The sequence below is a fragment of the Rhododendron vialii genome, chromosome 7a (assembly GCF_030253575.1).
Source record: "Rhododendron vialii isolate Sample 1 chromosome 7a, ASM3025357v1".
Lineage (NCBI taxonomy): Eukaryota > Viridiplantae > Streptophyta > Magnoliopsida > Ericales > Ericaceae > Rhododendron > Rhododendron vialii.
The window spans coordinates 33,747,047-33,770,325 of NC_080563.1; the positions used below are offsets into that span (position 1 = coordinate 33,747,047).

General features: G+C 38.9%; 3 protein-coding genes across 4 annotated transcripts; 2 read left to right on the forward strand and 1 right to left on the reverse strand.

Annotated features, from left to right (window-relative positions):
* Positions 1-1,361: 1,361 nt before the first annotated feature.
* LOC131332430 (uncharacterized) lies at positions 1,362-8,756 on the forward strand. 2 transcript variants are annotated; one of them, XM_058366646.1, is made up of 2 exons: positions 1,362-3,261; positions 8,406-8,756. In XM_058366646.1, exons 1-2 carry the CDS (start codon positions 1,538-1,540, stop codon positions 8,410-8,412), a joined length of 1,731 nt encoding a protein of 576 aa, XP_058222629.1. In that variant the 5' UTR covers positions 1,362-1,537; the 3' UTR covers positions 8,413-8,756. The 2 variants fall into 2 exon arrangements, with proteins under 2 accessions (XP_058222629.1, XP_058222630.1); XM_058366647.1 differs by lacking the exon at positions 8,406-8,756 and having other exon boundaries at positions 1,384-3,265.
* Positions 6,188-7,989, reverse strand: LOC131332431 (uncharacterized). Its single transcript, XM_058366648.1, has 2 exons — positions 7,893-7,989; positions 6,188-7,762 (listed from the first exon to the last, which is right to left on the reverse strand). The coding sequence occupies exons 1-2, from the start codon at positions 7,972-7,974 to the stop codon at positions 6,195-6,197; spliced, it is 1,650 nt and encodes a 549-aa protein (XP_058222631.1). The 5' UTR covers positions 7,975-7,989; the 3' UTR covers positions 6,188-6,194.
* Positions 8,757-13,778: 5,022 nt separating the features above from the next.
* On the forward strand, positions 13,779-21,962 carry LOC131333325 (uncharacterized). Its single transcript, XM_058367787.1, has 7 exons — positions 13,779-14,151; positions 16,504-16,622; positions 16,720-16,785; positions 16,940-17,137; positions 18,579-18,697; positions 19,951-20,056; positions 21,118-21,962. The coding sequence occupies exons 1-7, from the start codon at positions 13,926-13,928 to the stop codon at positions 21,679-21,681; spliced, it is 1,398 nt and encodes a 465-aa protein (XP_058223770.1). The 5' UTR covers positions 13,779-13,925; the 3' UTR covers positions 21,682-21,962.
* Positions 21,963-23,279: the final 1,317 nt, after the last annotated feature.

The window sequence follows — 23,279 nt, forward strand, 5'->3', positions numbered from 1 at the left end:
TTACCAAGCCAAACACATTTGAGTTCTATTGGAATACAAATACCCTTTCATCCATCATTGTCTTAAACATCTCTCCCTCTTCCAAATACTAAAAATCTCTTCCTCTTCCAACACTAACAAAGCAGCACATATGAGATTGCTGCTTTAACCAAGGATTTGAATTCCGTACCGTACCGACCGGTACATGTTGGATTTATGTGAAATAGGTAACTTGCACTGTAAATAGCGTCCAACTTTGATATCGAAGGTCTCCAGAAATTTTGGCCGATCTTAGACGATATAGCGATCAGGATGATTTTGTACGATACCCTTTTTGCACTAACGATGACTATCACTGGGATTTTTGTTAGGCGATTGCAGCCAATCTCGCTACTTCAAGATATGAGAGAGAAACCCTATTCGCACAAAATAATGGACACAACCAAGATGGAGAAGATTTATATTATGAGAACCCTAAAATAGAACACTGACAAAATTACCTTTTTTGTCTCACGTTTAAAATGGTCACGTTTAAAAATGTATGGATACGTTTAAAATGGTTAGACTTTTATGTAATTCTCTTCCTTGTAATTGGACAGTGGCTCCTCATCTATCTCTTCTTCTAATGTTTTGTGGGGAAGTTCCTTTATAGTTCTTTATATGGTGTCTTTGAGGATACAAAAATAAAAAAGAGAAAATTGTAATTATTAATTTGTTTAAAGAGAAACGACAACTCCTAAAACAAGTAGGACTAGCTCGCAATAAACAAGAATTAATTGTGTGTGTTTTTTTTTTTTTCCTTTTCCAAAAGTGAGGGAGTATTGTAAATTCCCTTTTTTCTTTGAATGATTCGATCAGAAAAGAAATATTGTCTATAATTTTTTTTTGGAGGGTTTTCTTTTGAAAATTTCTGTCTATGAGGTGAAGATCTTAAAATTCTTGAAGAGCTTTCCGAATTTGAACTTAAAAAGAAGAAGAGCCTTCTGAACGCCATATCGACTCTCTTTCTTTCCTCAACGCAATTACAGTTGTGTTCTTGAAACTTAAAGTAGTATTTGTTTATAACTTACTATTTTGGTTTTTTTTTTACTTTTTCTAACTATTTTTTAGTTTTTCATCATAATTTTTAGGATTAAACGTTCGTCTGGACGAGACGAGTCGAAAAAGTCTAAAAATATACATATTGAAAAAATTCATATAAAACGACACGTTTGATATATTTTTATTTTTCATGAACCTTTTTATCTATTGGTCCTGATTTTTTATTTTTTAGACTCCTTTCGTAGGCATGGGTGATTAATCCGTAATGCTAAACAACGACAATAAAATTAAAACATGGAGTACTACAAAACACGAACAAAAAATAAGTACTTTACAAAACCACCCTACGGAATTGACCAATTGACCCCTCTCTCTCTCTCTCTCTCTCTCTCCCTACGCATCGGCATCAGTAGTCAAATATCATCGAGCTTTCTACGCACAGACGAACCCTAGGAATCCTCTCTCTCTCTCTCTCTCTCTCTCTCTCTCTCTCTTTCCCCATTCTCGAACAACCACCATGGATCTCATACAGTCCTACGAAGAACACGACACGGACTCCGACGACTCCCCACTCCGCACTCTCCCTTCCAAATCCGCCGCTCCGAAAGTCGACGACACCATGCTCGCCCTCACCACCGCCGCCGGCGCCGCCAACAGAGCCCTAACCAAGCCCCTCGACCCCACCCAGCACGTCGTCAACTTCAACCCCACCTACGACCAGCTCTGGGCCCCCATCTACGGCCCCTCCCACCCCTTCGCTAAGGACGGCCTCGCCCAGGGCATGCGCAACCACAAGCTCGGCTTCGTCGAGGACGCCGCCATCGCCCCCTTCCTCTTCGACGAGCAGTACAACACCTTCCACAAGTTCGGCTACGCGGCTGACCCGTCCGGCTCCGAGGGGTACAATTACGTCGGCGACTTGGACAGGATGAAAGAAACCAGCGGGATCTCGGTGTACAACATCCCCCAACACGAGCAAAAGAAGCGGAAGATCGAAAAGAAGAAAGAGACCCTAGAGGAAGAAAACCAAGGCGATGAAGTGGATGTCACAGAGGTTGAGAACCCTGCCTCGGACGCGTGGCTGTTGAAAAACAGGAAGAGCCCCTGGGCCGGAAAGAAGGAAGGGCTGCAAGGGGAGCTGACGGAGGAGCAGAAGAAGTACGCGGAGGAGTACGCGAAGAAGAAGGAGGACGAGAAGAGTGGAAATAATCGCGATAAGGGTGAGGTCTTCGCGGATAAGAGCACATTCCACGGGAAGGAGGAGAGTGATTACCAAGGAAGGTCGTGGATCGCTCATCCTAAGGATGCCAAGGCCACGGATGACCATAGGTACATACCGAAGAGGCTGGTGCACACGTGGAGTGGGCACACGAAAGGGGTTTCCGCAATTAGGTTTTTCCCCAAGCACGGGCATTTGCTTCTCTCTGCGGGGATGGATACCAAGGTGAAGATTTGGGATGTGTTCAATTCGGGCAAGTGTATGAGGACGTATATGGGACATGGCAAGGCAGTTCGCGATATCTGGTTTTGTAATGATGGGACTAAGTTTTTGACAGCTGGGTACGATAAGAACATCAAATACTGGGATACTGAAACGGGTCAAGTGATATCGGCGTTCTCAACCGGGAAGATACCTTATGTGGTTAGGTTGAACCCGGATGAGGATAAGCAGAACATCCTCTTGGCAGGCATGAGTGACAAGAAGATTGTTCAGTGGGATATGAATACCGGTCAGATTACCCAAGAATATGATCAGCATTTAGGAGCAGTTAATACGATCACCTTCGTGGACGACAACAGAAGATTTGTTACTAGTAGTGATGACAAGTCTCTCCGGGTATGGGAATTTGGGATACCTGTTGTTATAAAGTATATTAGTGAGCCTCATATGCATTCTATGCCATCAATATCCCTGCACCCGAACACAAACTGGCTTGCAGCGCAGAGTTTGGACAATCAGATTCTTATCTACAGCACTAGGGAGAGATTTCAGCTTAATAAGAAGAAAAGGTTTGCGGGGCACATAGTGGCTGGGTATGCTTGTCAAGTGAATTTTTCACCGGATGGAAGGTTTGTCATGTCGGGAGATGGTGAGGGTAAGTGCTGGTTTTGGGACTGGAAGAGTTGCAAAGTCTTTAGAACTCTCAAGTGTCATGAAGGGGTATGCATTGGTTGTGAGTGGCATCCGCTGGAACAAAGTAAAGTGGCAACTTGTGGGTGGGACGGCTTGATTAAGTATTGGTAAGATTTCTAATCCTTGACTAGGAGTAGCACATTTTTATCCTTTAGTTTTCTGCTATGACTGCTTTATGTCGCATGATTATGTTGCTTATTTATGTCTCATCCTGGCTTATTATGCACTATGGTCTCTAGACTCTAGTAAACTTATTACAAATCCCTTATGTGCTCTTCTTCCATTTGCCAAGCCTAAATTACTTTGGAAAATCTCTGAAGTGGTAAACTTTATTGACTTGTGTCTTGTGGTGGCATAAGGATCGTCAGTCACGCATGGGAGGAATCGACTCATACATACTTTCGTAGTTTCATGTAAGGGGTTGCCTCAAAATATTATAGTAAATAATGCTTGAGAGAGAGAGAGAGAGAGAGAGAGAGAGAGAGAGAGAGAGAGAGAGAGAGAGTCATACATACTTTTGTAGTTTCATGTAAGGGGTTGGTTCAAAATATTAAAGTAATAATGCTTGAGAGAGAGAGAGAGAGAGAGAGAGAGAGAGAGAGAGAGAGAGAGAGAGAGAGTTAACTGGTGGTCGTACTGGAATCAGGGTTCCAAGGGTGGGGGTTAGTGATTTTGTTTGTCACACAATTGTTGTGTAAACATTCCTCTTAATCTCTTTTGCTTAAGTCCAAGTTCAGAGTATAATGTGCTAATCTCCAGTAGTGGAGACTATAATTCATCTGATGACTTCTACTGGAATATATAATAAGCAGATGGACCCTGGAAGTTTCAGAAGGGTTTTGTCTAGCTAGACCCCATGCTAGGTTTAGGTGTGTCTTAGGTGTTTTGACTTTTGAGAAGCAATGGTAAAGATCCTCTGCCTGGAAGAAGTTTCATGATGTGTTGGAGATGAAAACTGTGGGACACCACTCATGGTTGATGTGGTGTATTTGATTGAAAAGAGCCTCATTCCTTAATGGTTAAGACCATTGTTTCTTGTATGACGATTACTTTCTTCAGTTTTGAATTCCGTTCTTTCAAGTAAGATTACAACAGGTCAGTTCTGTTGGAATGCATTGTCTTTGGTTTTCATAACAGATTTTCTTGCCGGTATTTTCACCTATAGGTCGCAAGTAAACTTACTTTGACCCACCCAATAAACAAACTTGGAAAACCCATAACATCCATGGTATCCAACAAGAAGTTCCAATCTACCGAATCTTACGCCTTCATGAGATCTATCTTTATAGCACACCTAGGCAATCCAACATCTCTGTGGTAGTTCCTGATCAACTCATGCATTAGAAGCACATTATCAACTGTACTCCTACCTTTAATGAACGCAGATTGTGTTGGACCAATAACCAAAGGCAAAACAGACTGCATTCTATTTGCAAGAATTTTTGTAATAACTTTGTAAACCACATTGCAGCAAGCAACAGGACGGAAGTCCTTAGCCATAGAAGGGCTTGGGATCTTAGGAACCAAGGTAAGAGTGGTAGAGTTCCACTCTCTGAGCATAAAACCTTTATGAAAGAAGTGTTGGACAGCTACAATCAAATCCTGACCAACAATCTCCCAATTTTGTTGAAAAAAACTTGAGCTAAATCCATCCGGCCCAGGAGCCTTATCTCCCTTTATAGCTTTGAGAGCAACTGTGATCTCCTCAACTAACACAGGTTTCACTAGCTCCCCACACTTATGAACTGGTACTTTCCTTCGAATGATTTGTTGTAATGAAGCTCTAGCATCCTGACTTTGTAAGAACTTAATACCAAGTAACCCTTTGTGGAATTGAATGATTTCATGCCGAACCTCCTCTGGCTTATCCAATCGAAGACCTTCAGCAGTAACCATACTCAAGATTTTGTTCCTTGCTCTATTAGAACTGACCTTGTGGTGAAAGAATTTGGTATTTTGATCCCCAAGGGCAAGCCAATTAACCATAGATTTCTGTTTTTTGAAAGGCTCCTCAGCTGCACTTAGTTCCATAAAAACCCTGACAGCTTCCTTTTCCATCTCCCTAAGACTCTCATTACCCAGATTTTAAGAACAGAGATTCTGCAAATTTTCCATTTTGAGTTCTAGCCTCCATAACCCTACCTGAGATGTTAGAAAGCAATTGGCATTCAGATCCCTTAGGACAGGTTTCAACCGTCTAAGTTTCAGAGAAAGTCTAAGCATAGGAGAACCAGTTACAGGGATTAACCAAGAATTCAGGACCAGCTCCTTAAACTGATGATGTTTCATCCAAAAATCAAAAAATCGAAAAGGCTTCTTGCAAGCAACTTCCTCAAAGACAGTAACCAACAAAGAGCAGTGATCAGAGATACCAGGCACATGAGCAAGAGCCTAAGATTCCGGGAACATATCCAGCCAATCCCCATTAACCAAGACCCTATCAATTCTACTCATATTATCCCCCACCAACTCCTCTTTTGTTAGACCAAGTGAACCAACTTCCTCTGGTTGCCAACTCCTCCATATTAATGTCAATCAAACATTGATTAAACTCCCCAGCAGCAGAACTATCAAAATCACCCATCCTCTCAGAACTTCTAAGAGCAACATTAAAGTCACCCAATTGAATCCAAGGAGAGTCACGATAACAGAAAAAAGACATCTCATAGCAGACCATAGGGATCTCCTACACACCAGAGAATTAGCACCATAGACAACAGAAGCATAAAACACTCGCCGAGAACTCAAACAGGTAGCTTGCACACAGATCAACTGGTCAGCACTATAAACCAAAGAAACATCCAAGCAACAAGGTCCCAACCCAAGACAATTCTAGCTATATCACTATTACCAGAATTATCTAAACACTTCCACGAACAAGGAAAACATCGAGTACAAATGGCAGGAAGATTAGTTTTCCTAACCTTAGCTTCCAAGACACCACAGAGTCCCAATCTCTGATAAACAATAAGAGAGTGTACCTCCTTCTGCTTCAAGGGTTTTTTTAAACCCCTTATGTTCCAACTAGCAATTTTGAATGTTAATGATTGTTCTTCTTTCCCCCCCTTCCTTTAGGAAGACCTTTCTCCCCACCTTTTCCTTTAGCTTTCATACCAGCACCTGCAATAGGAGAAACCTTAGACTGAGACTCAACAGGAACATCTGTCTCAACTTCAGAAGAATCTAGTCCAATTTCAGATGTTAACATCGCACCTTGATCAGAAGCTTCATCTGGAAGAGAAACATCCATTTCATTAGATTCACACCCAACACTAAGCCCTAAGGCATCCAATACAGCAAATCTACTAGGTTCAGAGACTGCCTTCACACCAGAGCGCCCTTTATCAAGAGGCCTCCCACTTCCCGGAACATCCAGCTTACTTTGAACAGGGACAGAATTCACCCTCGCCATCAATTTTGGACCAGAAGAGCTTTCCCCATTCACAGGTGACACAACAGTAGGAAGTTGCAAGCCAGAGATAGGTTTACTTGTAGACACTTGTGCTGCCTGGAGAGATACGGCGGATCTTAGACCCCCCAAACCAGAACTATTTTCCTTTCGAGTACCCACCACCTGCCATCCATTGACCTGAACAGCCTTCCCCTGATCTCCAACCACACCTCCATTACCCTGCTCCTTATCATTCACTTTAGATGGACAAGTACCCTCACTATGACCAAAAACTTGGCACACAGAACAAATTTGAGGTTTCCATGGGTGCTGAATTCTAATCACCTCCATATCTCCATTAGCATATTTCAAATCAAAAGATTCAGGTAGCGGGGACAAACAATCCACCTCCACACAGATTTTGGCATAGTTTAGCCTATGCCTTGACTTCGTCAATCGATCAGCATACAAGGGACGCCCAACCGAACAAGCTATGTGACTAAGACCAGGACCTGTCCACATTTCCAGTGGTACATTAAAAAAGTAAACCCAAAGAGGAATTTTGGATAGCCGCTCCTTTTCCAATTTCAGGTGAGGATGCCACAATTTGAGAATAAGCAGTTTATCTCCAAAGTGCCATGGACCAAGCTCCAGCAACTGTCTGAATTTCTCCCCCTCAAACATGAATAAGAAGAAGAAGCCCTTATCATTAGAAAGAATCTCACGAATACCAAGCCTTTCCCATATCCTCATAGCAATATTCCGAACTGCAGAAAAGGTTAGCTTCTTGTCCAGAAAATGCCCAACGATACACCTCTGCCATTTGGGGTGGCCCAACTCCTCAACTTCCACTGGGGGAGTTACCACAATCCTATCATTCAAAATTGTAGGGGGAATATACTCAAACTGCATTCTTTCAGCAACAGCACCAGGAGTAGACCCACCAGCACCTCCAGAAACAATAGTGCTCCAAGAGGACCCAACAATTTGTTTCAACCAACCAGTTCCATCATTATTCTGGCGACCAGTGGGAGAAGTCTGCAAATGATCAGTACGAAGAACCGTAACCTGTTCCAACAAGTCTACAATATTACCAGAAGGGAGAGGGTTCACAATCGGGGAAACCCTCGGATTACGAACCCCTCCAGAATTCAATTCTACTGGTGAATTAAGCATTGGCCAGACAGGGGCAGTAGATAGAGAAGAGGGATGAAGATCTAGGTCAACCACAATATCACCCACACACGTAGAGCTAGTCAAAGGACCACCAATAATAGCATCCGAAACCAGAATACCAGAATCCATGAGCGGAGAACACAACAAAAGGAGAGAAGGGAGATCGCGTACCAGAGAAAAGAGAGAAGATCAGCACGGACCAGATCCAGCGAGGAGAATCAACCAAGACGCATCCCGCAAAATCGCCATCCATCACATGGTTATCTTTAAAAGTGCCGTTCCCAACTTATTACCTGCCTTCCCATGGTTCTATCGACAAGGTTATTAGTTCTGCATTTGTTGAAAAGCTCTTTTGTAGGTTTTACTGTCCTGAGCTTTAGTCTTCACTGGAGTTTGAATCACTTCTGGATTCTGTGTGCTGTGGATTGGGAAATGTGTATACCATGTGTATACCGTGCTAGCGTTGCTTGTTTTTGTTTTCACTTCATTTCTTTCGGTTGCATTTGGCCACTGGACAATTTTGACCACTTAGCAGGGAATGTGGTCTCATGCTTGTATCTTTGCTTGGATTGTGAAACCAAAGCACCCCTCCCCTCTCTCTCTTAGGAGTGTTGATGCTATTACTGTTGTTTTTTAATTTCTTTCATTACTGTGAAGGCTAATATTATCATCTCTGGCTTGCAGGGACTAGTCTTCCCAAAATCCAAGGCACACATTTTAGTGGCTATCGTCTTCTCGAACTGGCGTGGGCAGATTGTATACTGAAACTGCTGTTGCGAGATGGGGTTTTCTTTATAAATTTAGATGCCTCCTGTCCAGAGTGATCAAGTATCGAGAACGATAGCTGTATGGACTTAATTCACTCTCCCAAGCCCATTATACATGCGGCCAAGTTGGATAGTTGAAAAATTGGTATCAATTTGTATTAGTATAAATTGCTCGAGTTTTGCTTTTATTTACCACCTTTGTTACGGGAACTTTTGTTAAACAAATGCAGCAGAATAGGATGCACTACTCATTTGTTGTTTGACCCAACAGTTTCTCTTTTGCTATGAACATGCTAACAAGTCGATCAAAAAAAAGGAAAAAAGAAAAAAAACACGCTAACAAGGTTTCTTTTGTTTTCAATGGATTGGGTTAAAGATTTAGTCGTGGTGCTTCATTGGATGATTTATGCATTATCAAATTTGGAGGCCAAAATCCAGCTTTAGTCATGGCGAAAGTGACCCATGACAGCATGGCAAAACTGGATTGCACCTGACCTACAAGCCGGTTAATTCAGGCATGAGCTCTGAATGTTTTGTCTGCTGACCTTTGTTTGGCGGCTACTTATCATTGGGGTCTGGTTTTGAGTCTGTATTAGTATACTGGTTTATGATGTAAAAGAGTATATAGGATGCCTCAGTTTTCAATGTTTCTGCGGGTGTCTGCTGCTGGTGCTGATATTCTGAAACTCTCTGTTACTGTTTGCTGTTGTAAAGCAATGCTTGAGGTATGATTTTGATGCCTGCTGCTGCTGCTGCTGCTGGTATGGAATGACTTGTTTTGCTGCTGCTCTGCTGGTTTTTGGTTTGAGAATCTTGTCCTTCTGGTTGATATTGCTGCCATAGTGCCATTCAAAGATTTCGCGGTCTTATGCTGTGCAAGGTATGCTGTGGATGACGCCTATTATTTGAGGGTCTAATACTGATGGTTTGAATGACTCATGATGTTCTCGAAGTTGTAATTTCTGAATTTGGGCTTTTGCTTGTTTTCACTCCTGCTTTTGTGTAGTATACTAGTGGTTTTCCCACGTGCGTTGCATGTGGTTTGTTTGATGCCCAGCCGTTGATCCATTTAGATATCTGTTGCATGTGGTTTGTTTGATGCCCTGCCGTTGATCCAATTAGATATCTGGGAATGCCGCTCAGGGTAAATCCTGATGTTGAAAATCTTTAGGAGTTAGCAAAGGAAATGACAGCCTTGTGGGTGAAAGCATCCTTTCAAGTGAAAGACTCTTGGGCCCCGAAGTCCATGACAAACGTAATCCTGGCCCTATTTGATAGGAGGGATTGGGAGTGTGGGATTGATAGCCCGGGGATTAAGGGGGCTGTGGACTAGAGGTTAGAGTTACCAAAATATTCTTTAGTTTTGATAATACGTTCATTACGTAGTTTTTGTGCATATGTGACTCTTTATTCGATCCGTAGAATTTTTCACTGAGTAAGCTTGCCTTTTTTTTCTTTTTTTTTTGCCTTTTATCCGTGCACAACATGGGTTTTTCGCTAGTTATATGATGTGAATTGTGATAAGTTAGAAATTGCAATTGTTATTTCAAAATTGTTGATATTCGTGCAGATACTTCTAAAATTTTGATAAACAGTTGTGCTGATGTGTTAATTTTTCGGCAATTGAAAATTCTAGAACCAGGTGAAAGAAATGTCAAATCCGAAACCTGAGCCTTTTGGTTTTTTATTTTATTTTATTATCATTGGTATGCTCCAAATTTATTTTCTCTTGTGTTCTGGGAACTATTCCCTCCATTTTTAAGAGGATACTCCACTACAAAAATATGCGCAATTTTTGTAAAAAAATAAAAAATCCTTTTGTGCATAATTCTTTAACTTACTGACACTAAATCAAAGAGCTATTTGAGAATTTTAATTTGGTGTCGTCCACAAAAGTACTTTACTATTCTTATTATTTAAAAGTTACATGTTCTTTTGCAGTGGACTATCATCTAGGAACGAAAAAGATATGAGCAATAAGCTTGTGCTTGTTGGAAAAGATCATCATAAATGATTAAAGTATGTTGTTCATGATACATAAATTATTCGCCAAAGCTGCTCTTGTATCAGGAGCGAGGTATTGTAATGCAGCAGGGGAATCCACCATTTCGGCTACTATAATTGTGTATTCCATCGCGCGTTGTTCCTGAAAAGTAGTCACGACTTGATATGATTAAGTTTCTGTTTCACCAAGATTCTTATTTTTGAAGACGCTCATTTACAGTGGACTATCATCTAGAAATGAAAGAGATATGATATGATAGTGTTCTATTTTTGTAAGAATTTATTTTTCGTTTTACGAGACAAATCTTTCTCTTATAATACATTACTTTCAATTCAAAGAGCGCCTAATTACTTATGTGTAGTAGTACTTTTTAAAATGGAGGGGAAGTGATTTTCCAAAATACTACTAGTAGTAGTAAAAAGTGAAAATTTCAAAAAAATCCCTGAATTTTCTGACAACTTGCAAAAAAATACTTGGACTTTCACTATTAACAAAAAAACACCTAAACTTAGCATTCCGTTAGCAATTAAACCCCTGCCATCCAATTTTTAACGGATGGAGCTAACGGAAGGTGTTAACTTTTTATTTTTTTACTTTTTACATTCAAAAATTACTTTTAACTCTTTCTTTTTTTATTGGTAAATAAATATGCAATTAAGTTCTTTTTTTTCTTATTATTTATCGAAAATTACTTTAACCCTATTTTTTATTTTCAAATTTTACCTTCCCCCCCCCCCCCTTATTAGAATCGATTCCACACCACCAATTAACCCCACAACCAACCGCCAAAGCCTTAGTCACAATTTCAGAAATTCAAAAGTTCTTTTAACCTCCTCTTTTTAACCTTTTCTTTTTTTTACTACTTTTACTTCCAAAAATTACTTTTAACTCATTCTTTTTTTTAGTCATAAATAAATATGCAATAAATAGTAAAAATGGGTTAAAGTTATTATTATAAATAGTAAAGATTAGAGTTAAAGTAATTTTTGATAAATAGTAAGAAAAAAAAACTTTATTTCATATTTATTGACTACTAAAAATAAAGAGTTAAAAGTAATTTTGGAAGTAAAAAAATATAAAAAACAAGAATGCTAAAAAAAAAGAGTAATTTCGAATTTCTAAAATTAGAGCTAGAGCTTTGGCAGTTGATTGGTGGAGTGGGGTTAAAGTTGTAAAAAAAAAAAAGAGGGAGAGAGAGAGAAAAGGGGAAAGGTAAAATTTGAAAGTAACAAAAAAGATGGTGGTTAAAGTTATTTTTGTAAATAGAAAAATATAGAGTTAAAGTAATTTTTGATAAATAGTAAGAAAAAAAAGAACTTTATTGCATATTTATTTACCAAAAAAAAGAAAGAAAGAGTTAAAAGTAATTTTTGAATGTAAAAAGTGAAAAAAAATAAAAAGTTAACGCCTTCCGTTAGCTCCATCCGTTAAAAATTGACGGAATTGGACGGCAGGGGTTTAATTGCTAACGGAATCCTAATTTTAGATGTTTTTTGTTAATAGTAAAAGTTCAGGTATTTTTTTACAAGTTGTTAGAAAGTTCAGGGACTTTTTTAAAATTTTCCCTAGTAAAAACTCTAATCCAAAAATTGTTCTAGAACTGGGCCACTGGACCTCTGCTGTAGTCTTGCCTTTCTTCATGACGTGTCTGCCACGTGCCAAAATCTTAGGTCTTTGTTTTAGTATTAATTTATTCTCTTTGGCACGTGACCATAACGGGACCCCAATGATATTTTAGGAACCTTCCCTTATCCGTTTGGTAAATGGTGGCGTGCGCACCAAGCGCATTTTAAAGCACGAAAGTGGCTTGACTGCAACATGCCCCGACTAATAAAATTCACTTTTATGCCCGGAAGTAATTAATTTCTGTCAAATTTGTCCCCAGCGTAATCAATTTAAACCAACCGAGTCCTCAAACTTCCCAAATCAATATTTATGTAGTCTAATTTTTTATTCCCAGCTGCTACTGCGCTTTAAACTATCTGATGCAAGGAGGCGTGTTGAAAAAGGAGATCGGATGACGAGATCGCGACAACTCTTCTTTAAACCTGTTTAGTCTGAGAAAACCCTAAAATAAAGGGACAACAACAATTGGTTGATTCACACTGAATATTCAAAAGTTGGCATAAAAGATAACACTTTTTATAATTTCATTAATCATCAAAAACTGAATAGCCTTAAGGCTTACAACTCAATTTATAGTAGGAGAAATCCTACACTAGGAAATAAAGAAAAAGGAAACTACAAAATTAGAATCGAGTTATTCTTCTTGATCAAATAATTCTTAAAAGGAAACTAAATAAACTAAATTGAAAAACTAAATAATGTAGAAATTTATTTCTATAATTGCAAGATTCCTAACAAAATAAATAAAACAAATAAGGAACTTTATATTCTTTTTTTAAATAATATAATCTTTTCATTTTGCATCACTATCCAAAAGAAATCGGCGTCCTCAATTATAAGCAACTGTTGTTAACCACATTCTCGATGCACCTTTTAAATATACATGGAGTGGTGGTTAACATTTTCCTTGATTGAAAAATCAATTTTGTTAGGGACATTGTTCTTAGTTGTACTATAAAAGCGAAAAGAGAAATTTTTTTGTGATAGCCTCTCCATATATACCCAAAAGATATGCAATTCACTGTTGGCAGCAAATTTTTTTCTCTAATTACAAGATCGATTGACGATAATGATCATCAACAATGACCCCAGTACAAAAACAATGGTTGTTGTTCAGTAAATAGGCTAAGTATCCAAAATCAGACTAAGTGAATGTCAGCCCCCCTCTGCACTAATTTTCTAGTGGTATTTTATTGTTGTATTTTTTGTTATTTTCTCTCAAGTCTTACTAGATTTGGATTAAATTTTTACATCACACCTTTTTTCTCAACAAGAGAAATCCAAAAGTATGAGAAAGCATAGACCAAAATTGAAAAAACTCTATATAATACGACAAAAAAAACCGGAAAAGTCAGTCTAGCTAGATATAAAAAAGACAGACGACTTGGGTGTCTAGATAGAAAAGATGAACTACTTGGGTCTTTTTGTTGTCTTATATAGACTTCTTTTTTTTGCAACTTTAGTTTATATTTTTATATCTACTTTCTTAATTTTTCTAGTTAAGAAGAACGACCTGATGTAAAAATTTGACTAAGGAGTGGTAAGAATTAAGAGAAAACAAACAAGAAGGAAAAACTGCACCAAAAAGTGGCCAAATAGTTGGGCCAAAGGGAATTTGCAAAAGTTTAAGGACGCAGAAACTGAAATTTAGCCCAAATGCCCTTCTCCTCCTCTCTCGCGCTACACTCGCGCTGCGCTGCTCTCTCTCTCTCTGCACAAACCATTAAAACCATCTTCATCTCTCTCTGTATGGAATTGCTCTCACTCTCTCTAGAACCCTAGACATCCCGACTATCATTAGTCACGATGGTTGGAGAGTGGATTGAAAGAGGTGATCTCTGGAAGGACAAGGTTAGGTCACTGCAGCTTCTTCTAAGAGACCGGTTCAGAGTCGCCGTCGACCGGCACCGACGCCGGCCGAGTTTCTCCGACGGCTATTTCTCGTCGACATTGCAACGGTGGCTCCGGCGGTTTCGCAGCTTTCGCACGGACTCATTGCCTTCTACCACCTCCTCTTTCTGTAGGAGGAGAGGTGAGCGTCATTCGCTCTCTTTAGATATACTTGATACTTGATGTCGTGTAAATATTCGCGGATGAATGCTCTAATTCTAATTTAGACGTTTGCTTGAGGAGTGGGTTTCATCTTAGACCGTGTTATTCTGACGGCAAGAACTTGTACTATACACACATGAGCTTGTTTTTGTTGACTTCAGTTGTTATACGTAGTAGTATATGAAAGTGAAAGTGCGCGTGGGGTTGAAAACGAGCCGAACGAGCCACACAGTTGATTGTTCAAGCTTGTTTGTGAGATGAGCTGATCGCAAACGAGATTTAATAGAGTCGATCCCGAATTGATCTCGAGTAGCTTGAATTTGTTATGCATCGTAAAAGTCGAACGAGCCGAGCAGTAGTTTGTTCGAGCTTTGGTTCGAAAGCTTAACGAGCTTTAAAAGTATGTTCAAGTGTTCTATATGCAACAGGCCGTTCTCAAACGAGCTTTTAATGAGCGAACACGAGCTCAAACTTGAGCAGTTTGGTTCATTTATCAGCCCTGAGCACGCGTGCACAGACACAAAATCCACGTATGATCATATCCACATAGGCATGCTAAAATAATTATCGTGTTACCAAAATATGGAACAAAATTGGTTTGTTATAAGTAACGACATCTAAAAGTAAAGGTGTACAAAAAAAGTACTGTAAATGTGGCTTAATCTGGTGGTAATATTTTAAATAGAGTCTTCAAAAGAACTACCATCACTTGTCTTTTGTCTTGAGGGAGTGAATTCAGCACTTCAAAAAAAGAATTGTATCGTTAATCCTTGGTTCTTTTGTGCCATTGTATTGAGCTCCTACCAATCCGATGTTTATTGAATGCTGAATATTGTGTTTGGGGATTGGAGAAATCATGTACTCTAGTTAAATCTTGAATGCAAGAGCTTGAAGCATCGAACCATATCGGTATTTTGTTAGAACTTTTGTTGAGACTTGAACAAGTTAAGGCTGTAGGAGATTGATTTGAGTGCAATGTAGAAACATGAGATCCTCCGAGAAATAGAAGCCTATGAGGCCCGAAAAGGGTTGTTTCAGGCTAGAAATCCAGATTAGGCTCTTTGCCCCTCTGTTCATCTTAGTTTCTATATCTCTCTACTCATTACTCTAAAAAACTTCCCTCAAAACCCAAACCGAACAGGGTCTTAAGTATGATGATTCACTATTAAGTTACCATCTACAAGAAAATCATTCCTGCATCTACGTATTCGTAGGTGTACTCCAGCGTATAGGTACCCTGCTACCATATGCATTGCCATTTCACTCACCAGAGTGATGTACGCTTTGGATTGTTTGGGATGTCTAAAGATACTTTTTGAGGGGCAGTATTTGTATTGCTTCCAACTTTTAATTTTCTCTCTCACATTTTGGTCTCTTAGACCTTTGCAAATAAAAATGAGAATGTATCACTGTTAATCCTGTAGAAAAGTAATGAATGTGATGAACTTCCACGGCTTTCAAAAGTTTGAATAACCCGAGTCAATTTGGGAGTTTCGACACATCTACGTGTTGACCGCTTCATGGGGCGCTTGGAGTATCAATGTGACATAGAACTGATACATTTTTGTCCACTATGAGAACAGAAGACCGACTAACATGTGGCATGTGCCTTTGTAAGTCTTCTCAAATAGATGAAAATGGTATTTTGTTAGCGAGAGGTTTAAAGTACCTGTGGGTATGTGATACACCCCACACCCGGATGTGCCTTCTCCAAGAGCCCCTCCGGCAACCCATTCCACGTGGAACGAGACTCCCGCCATGATTCGACTATGCCCGCACACACTCATTTTGCGATATGAGTATATGCACGCAAGGGGACATTAATGTGGGTATATGATATATCCCACATCTGGATACGCCTTCTCTAGGAGCTCCGACAACCCTCTCCAGGAGGTGAGTATTATGGAGGAAGCCTTGCTCCTCCTGGAGAGGGTCGCCGAGGGTCGCCGGAGGGGCTCCTGGAGAAGGCGTATCCGGATGTGGGAAATAGCATATACCCACAGTACCAAAATTTCTTTGAGTTCATATAAGCAGGGAATGAAAGGTCTGAGATATTCTTATTACTGGTCGGTCCACAATTTGGTAGTTTATGTGCAAGCATGCTGTTTTATCTATTTGGACTTATTAGTTTTCCTCTGTTAGAGAATTAAGGTCAAGTTAAAAAGTCTTAACTTCATTTTGAGGTCCAAAAAGTATTAACATGCAGTGGCTGTTTTCGTTTGTGGATCTTAATTCTTACTTCATAGAAAGAACTTTCAATAGATTAGAAATTGAAAGGTTTCTTGAGTATTCGTACAATGTTTATTTATTCTTTGTATGGACATGCATGCAGTTGGTAAGGACGTGGGTGAAGAGGAGGAATCTGTCATCACTCGCATGCTACAAGCTCTAGCTGTTCCTATCCTTGGAAATGTATGCCATGTTTTTATGCATGGTCTTAATCGCGTCCAGGTAAGGTGAATCTGGGATTGAAACCTTAAAAGTCCAAGAGGCTTTTTTTTTTTTTTTTTTAAAGATTTGCAGAAGCTAATTTTTCTAAGTGATCCAGATATATGGTGCAGAAAAACTACATCAGGCACTGTTAAATAGACCGGATAATCAACCTCTTGTAACGGTATGCAGCAATTGTCAATTTTCAACTGAATTTTCTATTTCCTCCTCCCTTAGCTAGGTTATTCTCGAAATTTACCATTCGATGATCTGTCAATTTGGGTCCCAGTGCATTCATTTGCACATTGTGATCATGGAATGTTTTACACTGACTGTAGGTGAGCAATCATGTTGCTTCAATGGATGACCCGTTGGTCATTGCTTCGTTGCTTCCACCAAGCGTTCTATTGGATGCCCATAGATTGAGGTGGACACTTTGTGCAACTGATAGATGTTTCCGTAATCCAGTGACATCTGCATTCTTTAGGTCTGTTAAAGTTTTGCCAGTTTCTCGTGGCGATGGGATTTATCAGAAGGTAATTTTCCGGTATTACATCTTACTGTAGCATACGAAGTAACTGTGTAGCTGTTCTATGATATTGTGATTTAGAACTATGGGGTGCACTTATACCATTTGATTGTTCAATGTAGCATAGTGAGCAAGGTATAAATAGGCAATCAAGGTATGCTCAAGTATGCTCTAATACCAAGTTGATATGGCAATGTAGCATAGTGAGCAAGGAAGAAGAGAGGAAGCATGCAACGGCCCTAGCCTAACAACTACTAATTTTACAAAGTCCAGGTTTGACTAATACAATGGCAAAGCCTCCTTGTTATAGGCTAATAAGTAATAACCCAAACAAAATAGAAAAGAAGGAACCGGGAACCCATGTTGCATAAACCTACATTGCCTAAGTGTCCTATTTATCTAATTTCCATCTCAAGGACATGGGCATACCATATTACTCGTACTCCTCAATGTGTTTCCTGGCATATTCTAAAGGATATTAATATGCTTACAAGGTGCCTTGGAGCATTTTATGCATGGTATAGAAGTTCTTAGCATAGTTCATGATAGATTTTACAAAAGAGGCTCGTCAGCTAAATGTCCAACTAAATATGTTGGACAAGAATTATATACCCTTGTCAGGATGTCGGGCATCCGGCATGGCTCCTTTTTATATTTCAACGAATCAATGTAATGTTGCTGTGGACAATATGCTAAAAGGAGACAGCCAATAGACTTGTACTAAAAAAAATTAGAATGAATACTAAATATTCTAAAGGATATTAATATCAAGCCTCTGCATGAAAGGTGTTGTGCACATTCATGAACATTGAACTTCTACGCGCTGCATCAACTAGTAGAATAACTTAGTGGAGAGCTTAAAAACAATGTCCTTTTGAATAAAAGAAGTCAAAATTTCAAAGAACAAAATTTGTACTAATGACATACGCACTTCTCTTCCTGGCAAATGGAGACGTGAATGATGTTTAGTTTGATGTGATAACTTTTGCTGGAGGAAAAGTAGCTGAAAACAAACAATTTCTTTATGTTGTTTCTCGAAGCTGGTTCTGCTCAATGCACATCAGACTCAGAGTATGACAGTTGCATTTTTCCTTATTAATACTGCGAGTGATCTAATGATACTGCACCTTTTGTCTTTTCTCAAAGGTACGACTTCGGTTTGTTGCATACCATGATGTGATTTTGCTTGGTTTAGCAACTTTAATTTTACTCTTGTTGCGTACTATGATGTGATTTCTGCTTGGTTTAGCAACTTTAATTTTGCTCTGAATAATAGTGTGCACAAGTTGCATAGCATATGTCACAACAAGATGGTTCTCTTGTAATTTAGTTGGAACATATACATTTGTGTAATTTAGATTTCAATCGTTTTCATTGGCCAATTTAAGTTTTCTTGTGCATTATCGTATTAATATTGGATGTGGTTTTATCTCTTTGGCGTGCTCCAGGGAATGGACATGGCTATCTCAAAATTGAACAACGGCGGGTGGGTTCATATATTCCCGGAGGGTAGTCGTTCCAGAGATGGTGGGAGAACGATGTCGTCTGTCAAGAGAGGCGTTGGGAGGTTTGAAATTTCTACCTATACAATTCCTTGTTGGTATCACATGATTCATTTTATCACATGATTCATTTAGTTTTACATTGACTAATGAGGTACTTGTAATGTAATCCATAGCTCAAACTTGGGAGTGACTGTAGGATTTCTTTTGCGAAATCTGTTCTACCATATAAAGCCAGTACTGAGGTTTGTCCCTCAAGTAGTTTCCATATGGTATTTTGGTGTGACAAGAACACATTCTTGCTAGTGCTGCTTGGAAAAGTTCTAAAAGGTGAACTTTGCTGATACTGGTAATAACTAGTTGGAGAAGGAAAAATAATCCAGTGCAGTAAGGCCACTTGCATAGTGCATGGCCCTGCTCTTATGTAAGTACTTGTGTACTCCAGTTATCATTGCTCTGATTGAGTTCTCCTGAGCATTTTCTGAATTTTTTTCCCGCCAAAAGAAAGCAATAGAAAGCTGGGATGTGGGTACTGGAGAACCATGATGATCAATGAATGTGTAGAACATTCGTTCACAATGTGTTGAATAGATAAAATTTTAAAAATTACTTCTATCATCAGTGCCATAGTCCGGAGGACATTTAACTTCAGATGTATGACTCTGATTTTGTCAATTAAATAATCTCAAGATTGTGGTTTTCCAATGGGGAAGATGCGGAGCAATCTGGAAACATGAGGAACATGGCCTAAATTTTTTGGGGGTGAAATCCTGATAAAGAGTCAGACAGAGAAACCCGACGAAACTTAGTGATTGAGAAGCTCATTAGTAATTGTTCTTGTGAGCATGCGAAAAGTTTCTATGATCTGAAACCTCTATTTGACTGAGTTCGTTTTGGGTCTCTAGACTCAACCCCTCTCTCTGCGCACGGTCCCAATAAGTTTTCTCTCCAATTATTACTCTCATTTCTCTAAACCTCCCTCAAAACTTAAACCAAACAAAATGTTTCCCTTTCGGAAAGGAATCACTGATACTGGTGCTTTAGATGGTCCATACACTAAGATCCTGGATACACATTAAGCCTGTTTTCTTATGTTGAGTAAAATGAGCCGGGATAAGTTTAGTAAGCTTAGCTCAGCCCACAGCGGGAAAAAAGAAGCCAAGTTAGTTTACCGTGTAGCCTGTTGTATGTGTTTTTGTTTCTTTGTCTTTTTCATTTGCATCTCTTCATGATTGTTTGTTATTTTAGCTCTTGTATCATTATTTTTCAGTTGGGTCATAATCAATATGAATTCTAATACATGTTTCAATCTCAACAGGTTGATCCTGGATGCAGACAATATTCCTCTGGTTGTTCCATTTGTGCATATTGGGATGCAAGATCTCATGCCTATTGGAGCCAAGATTCCACGGATCGGCAAGACAGTATGTAGTTGATTTCTCGTATCCATTTATCCTAGACGGTTGCACACTGAAATTCAGCTTCACATGTCTCAGTCCCTTGCCTCTCTTTGATTCGCTCCAGAAATAAATTTCTTAGATCCTGACAGTACCATGGGGGGAAAATAAGCATTTGAACTTTGTTTGAACTTTCAACCACAATGCTCCTCATTAGCCCAAATTCTGGGCAAGCCATAGGAAAATAAATTTTTCGGAAAACCAAAAATCTATAGAACACTAGTAGTATATGAGTTTTCGATTTGTGGGGGTTAGTGTCATCATGGCAAAGAATTCGTCAAGAGGATAACAAAGCCCAGACACACCTGCACGCATGCTCAAACATACAGAGGGAATGGGAGCAATGTTTTCATTTACATTCCAAACTAGATACAGGATTTTTATCTTTAAAGAAAAACAAAGCAAAAGTTCGTTTACGTTCATAACCACAAATTTTTTTTCTTTTAGCCATATCAAGCAAATGCTCATGCTAGGGCATTTTTAAGTTTAGGCTAACACTTCGATGGTCATTCATAACCTGAAGTTTCTTGCAGGAAGCTGTTGTCATGTTATGAGTGTGTTGTTGTGAATCTTTTCTAGAAGAGTAATGCTCAACAAACTTACAAAATATTTTCACCTTCCCTCACTCACTTGAGTTGTCTATCATATCATTTCTTTGGGTCCTATTTCGAGTGCGAAAAAGAGCATTTGTGCATCCCACCATGTGTTTGTGAGTTTTCTTGTGAGATTTTGTTAGTTTGTATTGCATTTCCTTTCTAGAATAGCATGCAAGTTCTTTGCATGCAGATTACAAATAATTGTGCAGTGACGTACTTGATGACTTGCTAAGGGGCTGCTACCTGATTAATTAGCATTTCTGATGCTTAAGGGGTATCATTTTTTGAACTCTTGTATAAACATTATGTTGTCCTAATTGCCACCAATTACATCCATTTCCTGCACGACATTGTTGTTCAAAGTACATTTTCGATTTATGTATTCAGGTCTTGCATTTAACAACTCTTTCATATTCCTTGCCTGATTCGCAGGTAACTGTTCTTATTGGTGATCCAATCTATTTAGGTGACTTATTCATGGAAGGAAACCACAACAAAGCAAGAGGAAACTTGTACGATGCTGTATCTTCAAGGATTGGAAATAGACTACAGGAACTGAAGGTTCAAGTAGAAAGACTAGCTGTTGAGCAATCACTACAATCGCAAAACTACCCCTGGCGTTGCACAGAACGCGCTGCAAGAATTTTGCAGCAAATTGATTGGGAATCTCTTGGTATGAACCATTACGTAATTCCTGAAGATGAAAGTTGTGACGCTGAACCAGGGATGAATCCTAACCATCTGAAAGAGTCGGATTCACCTGAACCTGATTCACCTGAACGATACTTCAGAATGGGCCTGTCCAATGAAGGTGGAATAATGTCGAGGATCCGAGGCTATGTGGATCCAACCGAGCTAATGGGATTTGCAGCTAGAGGCTTATACATGAATCGCGGACTAAAGGAAAATCTAACCAGCAATCAAGGGATTCATCCCGTGACGGCGTGGAAAGATTGTTGGAGGTTGGTCTATGACAAACAGTGTATTTCCTGCTGAAAATGCCCTTTTGGGGGCTCTGTAATTCAAAAATTTTGGTTAACATCACAGTGGAATTATAACTAGAGGCATCCAAGGCCTGAGGAGTTGCCTTGAGAAGATAGATTTTTCTGGTATAGTTACAAATTTTGTCTAGGAAGTTTAAGTTATTTCGAATATTAGGTTATACCGTGTTTGCTAGAGGTTAAAGCCATTTTAAATTGGATATGGTTTTCTAGTGTACTCGTTTTCCCAGTGGGAAGTTCATGGTATGGGAAAATGGTTGATTATTTGTTGTTGCCTTTTCGCTTTGGTTGTAGTTGTTATTTTGAAAAGTCAAGAACATTATGCAGTGTATAGTAGTGACTAGTGAGTTACTCGGATTTAAGAGTTCAACTCCCCACGCGAACCAAGTCGTCAACGCTCTTGATGATGGAAGTTTGTTTATCAAGAACATTATGTTCTGATTTTCCGATTTTTGGGGTACTGGCCATGATTCTGTAGTGATAATCTTGTGTTGGCTCTAGATGGCATCACATATCATTCCATCTATATAATCATGATTCAGAAGTATATAGTTTGTTTTATCTCTTTTCTGTACCATTGTGGAAGATATCATGTTTACGAGAGGAGAAGGCTTGAGTCATGAATGAGCTGGATTGGATAACATCTGAAATGATTTGTAGGTGGGATAATGAGTGTAAGGTATGGAGAGTTTCTTACCTAACAAAACGCACCATAGAATGCATTTTAGTTGAGTGTACAGGTGAATTCTATTGATACTGGGCTCTTTCAAAAGATGTTTCTTGTTTTTTTGGGACTCTTTTTTGGTTTTGTCCCTTTTTAATTTCTTTTTACGTTTGTTAGTTTTGCACTTGATTTTTGTAAATTATTAATTCGTCTCGAAAATAGGAATCGAAAAAGTAAAAAAAAATTTACTTTCACCCAAAAGCCGAAAACTTTTGTTGCTAACAACAAGCAACAAAAGCTAATAACACCAAGATGCTTTCTTTTAGTAACAAAAGCTAACACCACTAAGATGTGTGTTTTTTAACAACAAAAGCTAACACGAACCTTAATTCTTCTCGTAATCACGCAAAAGACTTCTTCTACCAAGTGGGAAAATGTATTATATATCGCGGGTCTCAAAGATAAGCACATTATATAAATCTTAAAATGATGGATATATTTTAGTAACTCATGAGTTGCGAGGTTTCTAAAGAAGTTAAAAAAGTTTTTTATTCAGTTATAACTTTATAAGGTGTTGATTAGATCATCGTGGTTTCCACATGCTCTCAATTATTAACATTAAAGTGGATCACTAATCTTAAAATATAACTAATCAACTAAATATATTTTTGAATTTTTTTGGGTAAAAGTAATAATTTATAATAATGCATAAAAGGTAGGCACAAAATTAATCAACGCGAATTTTTTTGAATAAGGACAAAATAAGAAAAAAATCCCGAAAAGCCTGTTACAACTCACAACTATTGACTATTTATACAGTGAGTCGTATACGTTGTTAAAACTATTTGAAGATGTTTTCTGTAGAACTAGTTTTGTACTATCAATGAGCCAACCAATTATACTTCTTCAGAAGAGAATGCTAAACGGAA

Bases quoted from the DNA above. Each gene is read 5' to 3' on its own strand.
- LOC131332430 (XM_058366646.1), top strand. From the start codon at position 1,538: ATGGATCTCATACAGTCCTACGAAGAACACGACACGGACTCCGACGAC.
- LOC131332431 (XM_058366648.1), bottom strand. From the start codon at position 7,974: ATGGATGGCGATTTTGCGGGATGCGTCTTGGTTGATTCTCCTCGCTGG. The intron at 7,763-7,892 runs GTACGCGATCTC...TGGTTGACCTAG, and splicing joins GATCTTCTCTCTTTTCTCTG to ATCTTCATCCCTCTTCTCTA.
- LOC131333325 (XM_058367787.1), top strand. From the start codon at position 13,926: ATGGTTGGAGAGTGGATTGAAAGAGGTGATCTCTGGAAGGACAAGGTT. The intron at 16,786-16,939 runs GTATGCAGCAAT...CACTGACTGTAG, and splicing joins ATAATCAACCTCTTGTAACG to GTGAGCAATCATGTTGCTTC. The intron at 20,057-21,117 runs GTATGTAGTTGA...CCTGATTCGCAG, and splicing joins TTCCACGGATCGGCAAGACA to GTAACTGTTCTTATTGGTGA.